Source organism: Staurois parvus, unplaced genomic scaffold, assembly GCF_062004578.1.
Source record: "Staurois parvus isolate SC_StPar_1 unplaced genomic scaffold, SC_StPar_1.0 ptg001316l, whole genome shotgun sequence".
Taxonomy (NCBI): Eukaryota; Metazoa; Chordata; class Amphibia; order Anura; family Ranidae; genus Staurois; species Staurois parvus.
In genome coordinates, this window is record NW_028319112.1 from 2,381,570 (window position 1) to 2,395,135 (window position 13,566).

At 40.2% G+C, this 13,566-nt stretch overlaps 1 protein-coding gene and 1 long non-coding RNA gene across 7 annotated transcripts in view; one reads left to right on the forward strand and one right to left on the reverse strand.

Annotated features, from left to right (window-relative positions):
* The window catches only part of SLC35F4 (solute carrier family 35 member F4), a 374,072-nt gene that overhangs the window by 339,548 nt on the left and 20,958 nt on the right, over window positions 1–13,566 (forward strand). For all 5 annotated transcript variants that reach the window (XM_089661131.1, XM_089661134.1, XM_089661132.1 and 2 more), the window contains one exon: window positions 12,246–12,371. In XM_089661131.1, coding sequence (XP_089517257.1) covers window positions 12,246–12,371 — 126 coding nt within the window. The remainder of the gene's footprint in view (window positions 1–12,245; window positions 12,372–13,566) is intronic.
* Window positions 1–13,566, reverse strand: part of LOC149437096 (uncharacterized) — a 145,669-nt gene that overhangs the window by 87,594 nt on the left and 44,509 nt on the right. The window lies entirely within an intron of this gene.

The window sequence follows — 13,566 nt, forward strand, 5'->3', positions numbered from 1 at the left end:
TCATATGCTGTTCCATAGTCAAAAAAGGAAGTGAGAGGAAATACATGCAAATTAAGGGAATCCATTGGGGCTCCCATGTCACCAGAATTAGTGTCCCCCCACATTGGAAGCTTTCCCCTCTATTACTGTTCTGGGGACTACCCAAAATGTGGGATTTTTTTTCTTTCTCTATTGTAGATAATGATAAACAGGACAAACAGAGAAGGTGAATCATCCCCATAATGGGAGCAGAGGTAGCAATAAAAACTGGTGTTCTAATCCATCTCCACTCAAAAGCGTTTTTCTTTTAGTTATACTTTAAATCAGTTATATAATCTTATCCAGTTTTTAGGAACAGTCCATTATCACCTGCAAGTCACATTTATTCAATAACCAGTGCCTATGGCAGTATTCTCACAGAATAGGTGCAGGAACTACCTCCTTCTGAGTCACCCCTTGTCTCTGCCCCCTACCCACCTCTGAGCACCATCCCTTGGTTCCACCCGCTACCCACTTCCCAGTACCACCTCTTTTAGAGAATTCAGAACCAAGTAATATTTTGTAGTGCTAAGTTATGAGTATGGAATTTGTTAATGATAGTAAGAAAAGCAGTAAAATAGATTTCCTGCAGCCAGCAACAACAGCCCCCCACCAGAATCAATAAACCCCATCAACAATAGATGCCTCAACACAATAATAGACCCTCCAGCAACAATAGACCCCTCACACAAAATACCACCCCAGAAACAATAAACCCCAGGCTGCCACAACATATCTCCCTTTAGCTAGTATCAAGACCCTCCAACAATCAGCATCAATAGACCTCTCCCTCAGCAGTAAATCCCTGCCAGCAACAACCGATCCCCTAGCACCATAAGTCCCCCCTAGCAATAATATATTCCCCACCAGCAACAATAGACCCCGACACAATATTAGATCCTTGCGGCAACTACAGATCTCCTATCAGCCAGCATCAATAGACCCTCCAGCACACCCCAGCACATCCTTGCCTTTACATAAATTCAGTGTTGGAGGTGCCGGAACTGCGTTCCCCCACGGTCCTGCTGAAAAAAAGCCCTGGTTACTGCTGTGTGCAGATTATCATTGTTCTGCTGATTTACTGCTTGTTTTTTCTTCTCTTGAGTGAGGAACAGACATTCAGGAAGGATTTTAGCACCAAGTGGCCCTCAAAGAGTTTAGTAAGGACAGGCAGAGGGATAATACCAAGTATACTGCACTGCTTAGACAAAGATGAGGGAAAATTATGTATTTCCAAAAACACTACACTGCTAGTTTAGTGATGAAGATGGTGGGATTTTCAGAGACATTGGGGCTGATTTACTAAAGGCAAATAGACTGTTCACTTTGCAAGTGTTTAAACTTATTTACTAAACTAAAGGAAAATTCCCTTGCAAAGCCTGTTTGCCTTTATTAAATCAACCCAATTCTGTTGCTGAGCTGGGGATGGGGAGGACAATAATATGCTTAAAATAGATATTTCCAGGGATACTATATTGCTAGAATGGGGATAGTGGTGTTTCAAGCTACAGTGCTGCTGAGCCAGAGGTAGAGGCTCTGGGACATTTCTAAGGATGTTATAGTGAGTATGGGGCTACTGACTGTGCTGCTGAGTCATAAATGGTGGACTTAAATTTTTCAAATACAACCTGCTGCTGAGTCAGGGATGATGTGGTGCTAAGTTGGAAGTGAAGGACATTTCTAGACACAGTGTGCTGCTGAACCACAGCTGAACCTTTCCATTGAGTTTTTGATGTTGAGTTGGTGATGTAGGTTGTTAATTTGCAAAGAAAGAAAAAAATACCAACCAACCAGGTAGAGCCCCCCTGGATGGGCTAAAGCGGTTACATGAGCAGCAAACTAGACTTCCTATAGAAAAAAACATGTAATTTTATTAGTATCAAAATGAGAAAATCTACAGTTACATGTACTTCATAAACACACAGTGCTCTATAACCCATAGTGCACATAACACCAAAATATGCATTAAAAACAATGTCATCAATTGAATGTCCAGATGTCAAATCAAATATATATGCTGCACTGGTTCCAGCACGGACAAGTAGCTGCTTTATAACTACCCGAATTTTTCTTCTAGTTGGTAATGCAACATATTTATGCCCCAGGGCCCAAAACCAGCTACCTAACTATCTAGTCCCTCTATACTGGAGAATACATCCATCCTATATTGGTGTAAATATATTGTGGATTGAGAACACCTATATTCTTCACTGAATTCCACCAATGTGGTTGATCTGTATTAGTGCTCTCATATCATCCTGGACTATATGCATTAGCAGGTAAAGCTACAGGGCAGCAGAAAATGGTCCCTGTGATTATTAGAGTCATTCATGAGCAATAGCAATTGCCAAGAAAACTCAATAGGTAGCATTCATCCAAACTGTGTAGGATCACCACTATCCCAATAGAGCTTGGCTATGGACAATATAGCCAAACTACATATCCAATGAATGGCCAAATATCACATTGCACCAGCAGAGGCAGCCAATGTAAAAGGAGCAATTAAGCAAGCCAAACAATAGAATGGATGGAAGATACTGAAAACCAAAAGCAGTTCAATTTCTATAAGCAGCTGAGCATTATTTAGCAGTATAAATTGCATCTTGTCATTCTGACCTCCTACCATAGCTCAGCCTAGTTCCACAGAAGTCCACTTGGGGAGCAGGGTCATCAGTCCCCAATGCTTATTCCATCAACAGATCAGTTAGAGTTAGATGATACCATACTCAAAGTTTCTCCAGGCCAATTCAAAGATGTACTGCTCGTGTCAGTGCATAGATCTTACTGAACTTGGCACTCTTTCATCTCTCTAATACTTGGCAGATAGTCACAGCATTGCAGCTCCTATTGTGTGACACCATCCACTTGCTGCAACTCTCATTACTCGTGGTCCACCACCATGGTGTTCGGGCATTGGGGGCATGGTGAAGTGATGTCATGTGATGCACTGTGATGTCAAAACGTTTCGCTTGAGTACAAGTGTAGCTTCTTCAGGACAAAGTTCAGTTCACGTAGTGTCTCTTTATATAGGGTAGCTATCAAAGCCATTGCTGCACACTGTGCATTTCTTAAAGAGACATTGTCATATTTTTTTCTGACAGATTTTAATTTGTTATCTCTGTATAGATTTTTTTTTTTCAATATTTAGGACTTCTCAAAAAAGTAATAATCATAGTAAATTATATAATAATAATTAAGCATTTTCAAAATCCCAGTGGCTATTGGGTACATAGATTAAACTGTCCAATCCGTTGTCTAATTTCGACAAATGCTAATTGAATGTTTTATAGAATTAAACAGGAGAACTGTGAAACCAACCATATAATCTTATTCCTCTAAGAATACCTGGAGGTTCATCTTAGTATTTAAACCCAGTGGGACCGGTGACCTTAACTTATTTATACACCATTTTTCTTTCCTAAGCAGGACAGTATTGAAGTCACCTCATGTTTGAGACAGTTTAGCCTTTAATTTACCTTTAATTTTCATACCATCCAAACTCCCCCCATGGAATTTGTGTTTGGCTAGTGGCTTCTCTAGATTTTTTTGATTTCTTTCTTTAATCTCTCTCATAACTTTCTCTGTCTGGATTGTAACTGTCTTTTGGTTTTACCAAAATAGATTTTATTGGACAGGTAATCATATATATAATTCCAGTGGTTTAACAATTAATTAGATCCCTAATGGAATCCACAAACATATTGGTCTGCTCTACATACTGGCACATCTGGCATCCTCCACAAAGGAACATCCCCTTGGTTCTCGAATAGTCATAGAGCAAAACCACTGGTTGGTGCTTTAACAAATTCAGAAGGAATTAAGATGTCCCCAAGATTCTGTGCCCTCCGAGCTACCATTTGGGGGAACTCACCCACAATTTTAGCGAGTACTGGACAATTGGTAAGGATAACCCAGTGCTTTTGGAGTATCCCCCTTACTTTATCTCATTGGGAACTGAAAGGAGTAATTAGCCTTACAGGGCCGAGAGTATTCATTTTTCCTTCAAAATTCTTTTTCCCAAGGAGGCTCTTCTTATCATAGCTGGCAGCTCTTTGTCTGTGTGTCTATTCTCATTCTCAAAACTGAGAATAGAGATCTCTTTCCTCCTTTCTGTAATCACTGACCTTAGTACAGTTTTGTTTTATGCAGAGAAACTGACCCAACGGTATTCCATATTTGAGCCATGTTGGGTAATGCTGTCAGCCTGTAATAAAGTATTTGCAGCAGTCTCCTTGTGGAAAGTACGGGTCACTAAAGATCCCTGCTCAACCGAAATCGACAGATAGGAGATCTGATATCTGGAGTAAGTCAAGTGGATATTCCTATCATTCTGATTTAGATAACCTATAAATTGATGTAGATATCTCCTCTCCATATGATAAACATGTCAACAATGTACTTCAGTCATGTATGTACATGGCATTGGTACATTGATGAGGTATAAACATCCTGTTCTTCACACATACCCAAATAGAGGCACACGTAGGCCAGGGCCCATGGTGCGTCCATTGAGGTCCCCCGTATCTGTTAGTAGTATTTACTTGAAAACTGAAAGAAGTTATTATTTAATGCAAACTCCAACAATTCTAAAATCAATTCATTTTGTGGGCCGATTCCATGGAAGAAGAGATTCAAAAAGAATTCATCTGCTTGTATTCGGCAATGATGTGAAATCAACATGTAAATAGACTTCACATCTGTTCCAATTTGCCAGAAATACCCTTCTACTTCCAATTCAGCTATTTTAGAGAGGACATCACAGGTATTCTGTACATAAGATTTTAATTGTCATACCATGTCTTTTTATGAGATACCTCCCTACTCCTTAATTTGTTAACTTGCAAAGGCTGTGCTAACCTGTTGATGGGAACACAAATTTCTAGGTACATTGTGCTTCTGGCCCAGGGGTGGAAGCACAACACCACTTCTGATGTACAAAATCTACTTGCACTCTTATGTTAAATCAGTGAATATACACCTGTAGCTGCTAACATCTGATCCTGTACCAATAGATCTAATAAAGTGTACAAATAGAGCAAAAAGTGATGTAGCGCTTAAAAAGGAATAAATAAATAGTCTGATAAAATTAATAAATCATACTAAGCACATGGTCAGTACAACAAAACAACACACTCCTTAGTATGTGAAAGGAGAAAATAGTGCGTAATGGAACTAGATATGTGAGATCTTAAACACATGTGAAACCACTGCACACAGTGCACATATAAAAAAGTCCAGTGATCCGTGTCACATTCCTTCCGCTCATGCAAAATCAATGGACTGTGTGTAATCCCACACACCCCGAAGTGTAATCCAGAACCGGCTGAAATGGCCTCTCACCTCCTATCTGCGACCCTGCAGGGCCACAGAGCATATAATATCACCACTGGATCAAGATAACCTTCCTCTTGGGTAGATGACTTGAAGATATATCCCCAGTACACTGATTCCACCTCTCCTATAATATCCTTAATGGTCAGATGAGCAGGATGGATCCCAACTCAGATCCCAATAGGATAAAAGAAGAAGACATCCTCCATAGTGTAAAACCGCTTTAATACTGCTTAAAAACTAAGTCAAATGCATACTTACATCAGCAAGATGAAATACAGCTTGTTCCCATACCATGGCTGTAAACATGTGGCTGAAGGATGTTCCAAGATGGCGCCGGCAGTCTGGCAGCAATGTTTATGATGGACTGGAGGGGGGATAGCCAATTCTTAGATGTGATGGCTGCATTTATTTTCCTTTTTAGGTTTTTTTTTCACCCAATGATTCTGCCAGTAAGTCTGTTATTTATCAGCTGATAAATAACAGACTTACTGGCAGAATCATTGGGTGAAAAAAAAAAAACCTAAAAAGGAAAATAAATGCAGCCATCACATCTAAGAATTGGCTATCCCCCCTCCAGTCCATCATAAACATTGCTTCCAGACTGCCGGCGCCATCTTGGAACACCCTTCAGCCACATGTTTACACCCATGGTATGGAAACAAGCTGTATTTCATCTTGCTGATGTAAGTTTGCATTTGACTTAGTTTTTAAGCAGTATTAAAGCGGTTTTACACTATGGAGGATGTCTTCTTCTTTTATCCTATTGGGATCTGAGTTGGGATCCATCCTGCTCATCTGACCATTAAGGATATTATAGGAGAGGTGGAATCAGTGTACTGAGGATATATCTTCAAGTCATCTACCCAAGAGGAAGGTTATCTTGATCCAGTGGTGATATTATATGCTCTGTGGCCCTGCAGGGTCGCAGATAGGAGGTGAGAGGCCATTTCAGCCGGTTCTGGATTGCACTTCGGGGTGTGTGGGATTACACACAGTCCATTGATTTTGCATGAGCGGAAGGAATGTGACACGGATCACTGGACTTTTTTATATGTGCACTGTGTGCAGTGGTTTCACATGTGTTTAAGATCTAACATATCTAGTTCCATTACGCACTATTTTCTCCTTTCACACACTAAGGAGTGTGTTGTTTTGTTGTACTGACCATGTGCTTAGTATGATTTATTAATTTTATCAGACTATTTATTTATTCCTTTTTAAGCGCTACATCACTTTTTGCTCTATTTGTACACAACACCACTTCTGGTAATGCTGTGGTGCTGATTCTGGGACAGACAGGAGTTTTTGTGCAGGGTGAAAACAAGCAGCTTTCATTATAGTTATTTTTAAAATAGTCAGTCCCAAAGATTACATTGGGATTGTATTCTCTAGAAGTTTATATCTATTATTTTTTTCTTTAGTAATTTTGCTTTTAGCATAATAAGTGTGCATTTAGATCACAAGTTCCTGGAACTACCACATAAGGTCTTTTGTAGAAATGAGCTTGTACAATTTCCAAAAGAAGTATAGCTTTTCATACACTGATTACAGTACAATAATTTGTTAGCTGCTGAGCCTATAACAGCAGTGTATTTTGTCTAAACAAACCTCTATTTTTCCTGTATAATGAGAGAACTTGTTAGCAGTACTAAAGGATTCTGGATTTATTCCCTCAGGGAGCTGGAAACACATCACTCTATGTTCGTATTCTCAGTATTTTCTATATATGCACTCCTTTACAGTGGATTCCTCTTTTTCCTGACTTTGTGTTCCACATTGTGTAATCTCAGTCTTGCCACTTTTGGCTTATATAGGTGGCAATCTAATGGCTCCTATGATCATTCTCCTTTTTTGCTCTTAGTCTCCCCTTCTTCCATGCATGTCCACTATTCTCCTATCTGTACTTATTGTCGTCAGCTTCCAACCATGCCCACAGTCTTTACATCCATAATCATTCTCCTTCTCTTCCATCTGTGTCCATTGTTCTTCCATCTATGATCATTTTTTTCCTTTTCCATCTATGGATGTTCTCTCCTGTCATTCTGTTTCATTCTCTCTCTCTCCCTGTGATCTTTATGTTTTTCCTTCATTCGAGATCATTCTCCTTCCCTCTGGTCATTCTTATCCACAACCACTTTCTATTCTACCATTACGATCCTTCTCTGCTTCAATCTGTGCACACACTCCTACCTGCTGTGATCAGTTTTCTTCACTTGGATTCTTGGATTAATCAAGTAATAACGCATAACGACACTCTTCCAATGTTTTTTTATGTTTTCAACATACTGTATGTACAGTAAGTAATATGTAATAGACAGTAATATAGTATTAATTAAACAAACATTGTGCTCTGGAAAAAATAATAGTCAGCCAAATACATATAATCACTGCTGCTACTTTTCAACATAAAAAGATACCAAACAAATAGTGAAAAAATTAGCGCAAATTAATTATATACACCAAAAATATTTCACAGTAGCACAAATGAAAATCATAAATCACAAAAAGTTACTTAAGGAAAGTGTCCATAAAGAAGTGCAAATAGAAGAAAAATGTAATTTACTTCCTTCTCATAGAAGAGACATTCCACCAAGTGTCTGTGTGGTCCCTCTCCCTTCAGGACATCACTCACCAGATTAAAATGCCACCCACTCTCATGATTGACATAATGCGCTTACGATGGAATCTCAGCTCCGCCTTTGACACTCAAAAAAGCTCACTACTCCTCTCTCTGGCAAATCAATGACAATAAACTTGTGGAAGAAAGAGAAACACCTCCAATGTATAGTTCATCAACTCACATCCTTTTATTTATAAAAAAGCCACTCACATTAAAATATAAACAAACCTCATCAATTAAAATGGCGTCAGGTAGACTCTAAGCAGTGAATCCTCACCACTTCTGGAACACTCGGACTAAATCAGAACATCACTTCCAGTTCCAATCCTAACGTCACTTCCAGTTGCCACGTAACCACAACCCGCCGCATTTCCTAATTTCTGACTTCCTCACATGGCTTGTTTCATGTTCTAAAGTTATAGAAGGTACACTGCCTGTGAAGAAGATGACTTTGGTGTAAAGAGGCCATACTGTAGGCTGCAATGTCGTTAACATAGTCTTGTAAGTCGTAGATTTGTCTGCTAGATACAGCTGTGCATGGTCAACAAAAACAAATACCAACTAAGAACCAGGAAAAGAGGGAGTGGTTGAAAGACTGGAATATGTGTAGTAGGTGGAGATGGGAAGGCTTCAAAATCTCCTGCTTGTTCCCTTCTAGATTGGTATACTATAAGGAAGTTAGTAAACTATATTTTATTACACAATACACACAAACAAAACGACGACACATGAAATAATGTTCCCATTCTCCAAATAACTCTGTTCATGGATAGGATGACATTAAAGTGATAGTAAACTCAAAATATATAAATTCTCTCATTACAAGTAGTGTGCTTTAACTTACTGGCCCTTGTCCTTTACACCTTCCTCACTGCAGTTTGTTAGTAGATATAGCCCAATTTCATCTTTAGTGACGTTATTGGCATATGTGCAATTAGTCCGTCATTCATGGCATGATCTGTGAGCCGTTAACTAAGATGACCTCCTTCCATTCCATTGTCATCAGCACTCGCAGCATTGTAGTGCAATATTACGAGAGTGTTGATCCTTGGCCGCGTTCCTGAAACACTCCAAAGTAAGTGATAATGAAAATGAGGCTTAACCAATTCATACTGTGCATGCGCAATATTATGGGCCATTATCATAGAGAGACGGCAAAAGTATTAGCAGCCTAGATGCGTAATAGGGGACCCAATATGGCACCGGCTTCTCCTGGCATACAAAGAAAACACAATAAGTATAAAAACACTTATAATTATATATTTTTTGGGAGATAATAAAGCAATCTGCATTGTGATTACTTAACGTATTGTCCTAGTGTTTATTTAGATTAATAGCAGCTGAGTTTACTTAAGAGTTTGTAATAAAAAAAGGAGGATATGATTTCAAAATGAGCAGCTGATCACATATCTGTGCATAATTGTTGCCTGTTTCCTTGCAATGGCCGTCATCCTTGAAAATATTGTTTTTGCCAATGTTGTGTTACTCCTCCAGGAGCATTTTCCCTATCATTGGGCGTCTCATTTGATTGACTATTTGGGCATTAAATGGACTTCCTCCGATTCTTCTCTGTTCTCTCTATCTATTACCCCCTATTATGAACCTTGACTTCAATTATGCATTCCTGGCAATACCCATCTCTTTCTTGGATAGGGAGGATCTCCATGGTGAAAATTACAATTTTACCCAAGATTCTTTACTATTTCCACACATTACCAGTGAGCGTGCCCTCCCTTTTTTCTCTGCACATTACAAACCCGGATTCTCTGATACATTTGGATCCAAAAACATGCTAGAGTTCCGAGATCGACTCTTTACGTCCATAAACTACAAGGGGACCTGGGAGTCCCTAATATTTCAAGGTATTATGTAGAATTTCAGATTTCCTCTCTAGCCATGCCTCATGCGGTCTCAGATGTCTCTTTTTGAGTTTTGCTTGAACTTCCCAATTGTGACCCAACCTCTCTGCGTGCCTTGCTTTGGCTCCCTCATAAATTACGCCCCTCATCTTTGAGCCCCTCGATGTTACATAGCCTGTAGGTTTGGGACTCAGTCTGCTCTTCAGGCAACCTAATGTCCCCCTTCTTACTGTTACTTCCAATCACCCACAATCCTCTCTTCCCCCCCGGGCCTGGAGAAACCTCCGACGTTCTCTTGGTGGCTTTCCCAGGGATTTTTGCAGGTTCAGAATTATCTTTCCTCCCGTTCCTTCCCATCCTGGGAGGCTATCAGGGAAATGCACGATGACCCAGCTAGTGAGTAATTCTGCTATTTGCAGCTAGAACATTGGATTTGTGTCCTGCGTCAAATGCCCATCCTCAACACCCCTCTCTTACATGTCCCAATGGGAACGGGACCATAAGTCCCCTTTAGACTTAGAAGATTGGCATAAGGCGTGGCAAATAGTGGCCAAATGCTCCTTCAATACAAACACGCTTGAGGTGGCATATAAGGTTGTATTCAGATGGTACTGGGTCCCTACCCAAATTGCCCATGCCTACCCCAGAAGTAGTGACAGATGCTTCCGTAACTGTGGAAAGCAGGGGGACGTTCTACATATCTGGTGGTCCTGCCCCAGGCTAGTAGGGATTTGGTCTAGAGTTTTTGGTCTACTCCAGACCCTTTTTCATCTGCTGGCCAGCAAGGATGCAAATTGGCCCTTTTACACTACCCTACTCAATGCTTCACAACAGAAATTGGCCACGTACCTTTTTTTTTTTTCAGCTAAACAGACCATAGCAGAAGCCTGGAAGACCCAGCGGGTGGCTTTTCAGAGGGTTAAGACAAGACTGACTAGTATAATGCACCACAAACAAATGGCTAGTATCTTGACTGACTCCAACGCTAAATTTCATAAGGTTTGGGAACCTTGGATCCCATACGAGTTCCCACCACTTTACCCATCATGCCTAGGCCTTGTCTAACTGCCCCCTTTGGGGCCTCCACATCTGAGTTACCCTCTTAACTTCCTTCTTCCTCTCCCTCTCCCTCTCCATCTCTTATACTTCCTTCTTTACCTTCTTTCCCAACTTTTGGCGTTGGCTTCAGGTGCAAAGCCTCCCCTTCAGGGCCTGCAAAATAATTTTGGAACCTGGCTTCCCTCCATATTCCATCCCTTAGTACCATCCCAACGTTCCAGAATTCTTCTATTTTTGATTCTTGATATATTTGAATGAATTGTATTGTTTAGTTTGTACTGGTTATCCATCAGTCAGCCCCTGCTTGGGCGATCCATATGCCTGACTTTATTATTATTATTATACAGGATTTATATAGCGCCAACTGTTTGCTCAGCGCTTTAAAATATAACGGGAGACAATACAGTAACAATACAGTTCAATACAAGAGGGATTTGAGGGCCCTGCTCCTTGGAGCTTACAATCTAGGAGGGAGGGGCTAGTGATACAAAAGGTAGTAACTGTGGGGGATGGACTGGTTGGAAGAGTAGAAGATTCCAGTATTAGCTGAGGGCAGGATAGGCTTCCCTGAAGAGAGAGGTTTTCATAGATCACCTAAAAGTGAGCAGAGTAGGCGATAAATTGGGGTAGAGAGTTCCAGAGGATGGGGGAAGCTCTGGAGAAGTCCTGGAGACGAGCATGGGAGGAGGAGACAAGGGAGCTAGAGAGTAGGAGGTCTTGCAAGGAGCGGAGAGTACAGTTTGGGTGATATTTAGAGACGAGTTCGGTGATGTAATTTGGGGCAGAGTTATAAATGGCTTTATACGTTATTGTTAGTGTTTTGAATTTTATAGACTTAGATGTTTGTATTTCTCTTGTTAAAATCCAATAAAAAGATTGAAACAGAAAATATTTGCTTCTATGCTGATCCATTCAAAGCTTGCATTGCATCATGGGAATGGAGTTTTTTCCTGGTCCAGACATATCTGCTATAGGTCTAGGATGAAGAGGACAGAAGCAGAGGCATGGCCTGAAAAAGAGGCATGGCCACACACAAGGACAGAATTTCCTTCTTGTCTTCTTGTTCCACCATAAAATGTCCTTTGCTTTTACAGGAAATTTATTTCAAATAAATTACTACTGTATGTACAAATATTGCTTTCTATAATTCCTCTTTAATAATCTAATCATCATGGGTCAACTGAAAATTTTTGAATCACCATTGGCATTTTACCAAAGATAACTCAGCAATGCTGTAGCTTTGAAATCATCCTTTCTTATATCAAATTAGTTTTCTTGTTTTATTGATGTCAGATTCCATATCACGAATGTCAGTAAAAAATTTCAAAGTGTTTCCTTCTTTTTATTTGACACAGATAGTTGCTACAATAATGGCGATAACAGGAATTGTCATGATGGCGTATGCAGATGGTTTCCATGGTGACTCAATTATTGGAGTGGCTTTGGCTGTTGGATCTGCATCAGCATCTGCACTTTACAAAGTAAGAAAGAAACAAAAAGAAAGTAAAACTCTGTTGATGTTCATATACATAGATTTATTACTGTAATTTATGCAAGTATCTTAAATATTTGACCCACAATAGGTTAACTTTGTAACTTTAACTTTCACATCCCCTCCAACCATGCACCTCTCCTATCCAGTGTTCTCAAATAATGATGGTCCGAACACCCCCGTTTGGTTCGTGGTCGAACATTCAAACCTAATGAAAGTTCGACTGCGAACTTCGAACAGGGACAATTCACTAAGTGGTATCTTACCTCTTTCTTTTTTTATCAAAAAATGAAAAAAAAAAAAAACACTCCACTCTCGACACTGGCTCCTGCCATCTGACAGCAACGCTGGCTCCTGCCATCTGACAGCTGCAACAGCTTGTGACGTCTTCATGTGCTGAGATTGGGCAAAGCATTGCACTTTACCAATCACAATGCAGTGTCAGGGCACAGTGCATTGTGAGGCATGGCGGGCGAACAGCCCACCAAAACCCTTACCATTCATGTGTTCGCTGAACACACAAACAACCGATGTTCGACTCGAACATCTAGCCCAACCCTATTCTCAAAGCCTCCAGCTCATGGCTAGCCCAGACTTACATGTCCCCAATACAGACTACTGAATCAAACAAAATGTCTGCCAGAATCACAACTGCTAAAATTCAACCGACATTGTCCTATGGAGTTGCAAATTCTTGGCATGAAGCCAGTGATGAGTTACTGCTCCTTCTCCAATGACTACGTTTTAGCATTGTTTCAAGCAGTGGAAATTTAACTTTCACTATGGATAACAGAAGCTGACTCTCAGTGAATCTGCCACTGGCAAAGTGTTGCCAGCAACAGAGTGTGGCTCTTAGATAGCCCCAGTGCGTGCACTGTATTGCCATAGAACCCAGCATTTCTAGGACTGATAAAACAGCGAAGGTTGCAATTGCTGATCTCTCCTTTTAAAAATGCTGGTTTCTTGGCTGACTCTTTTGCTCCAATGCACTGAGAAACCCACTTTAAAAACTATGCATTTGAGGACCTCTAACTTTCCTGATTGTCATACTTATTCCTGTTCAGTGAAGATCAGTATAGCAACCTGTCTGCTAGCATTTTCAGATAGAGGTCTACAATGATACCTTACATATTTTTCTCTCTCTCTAAATATCTAACATAGTTACATAGTTAGTCTGGCTGAAA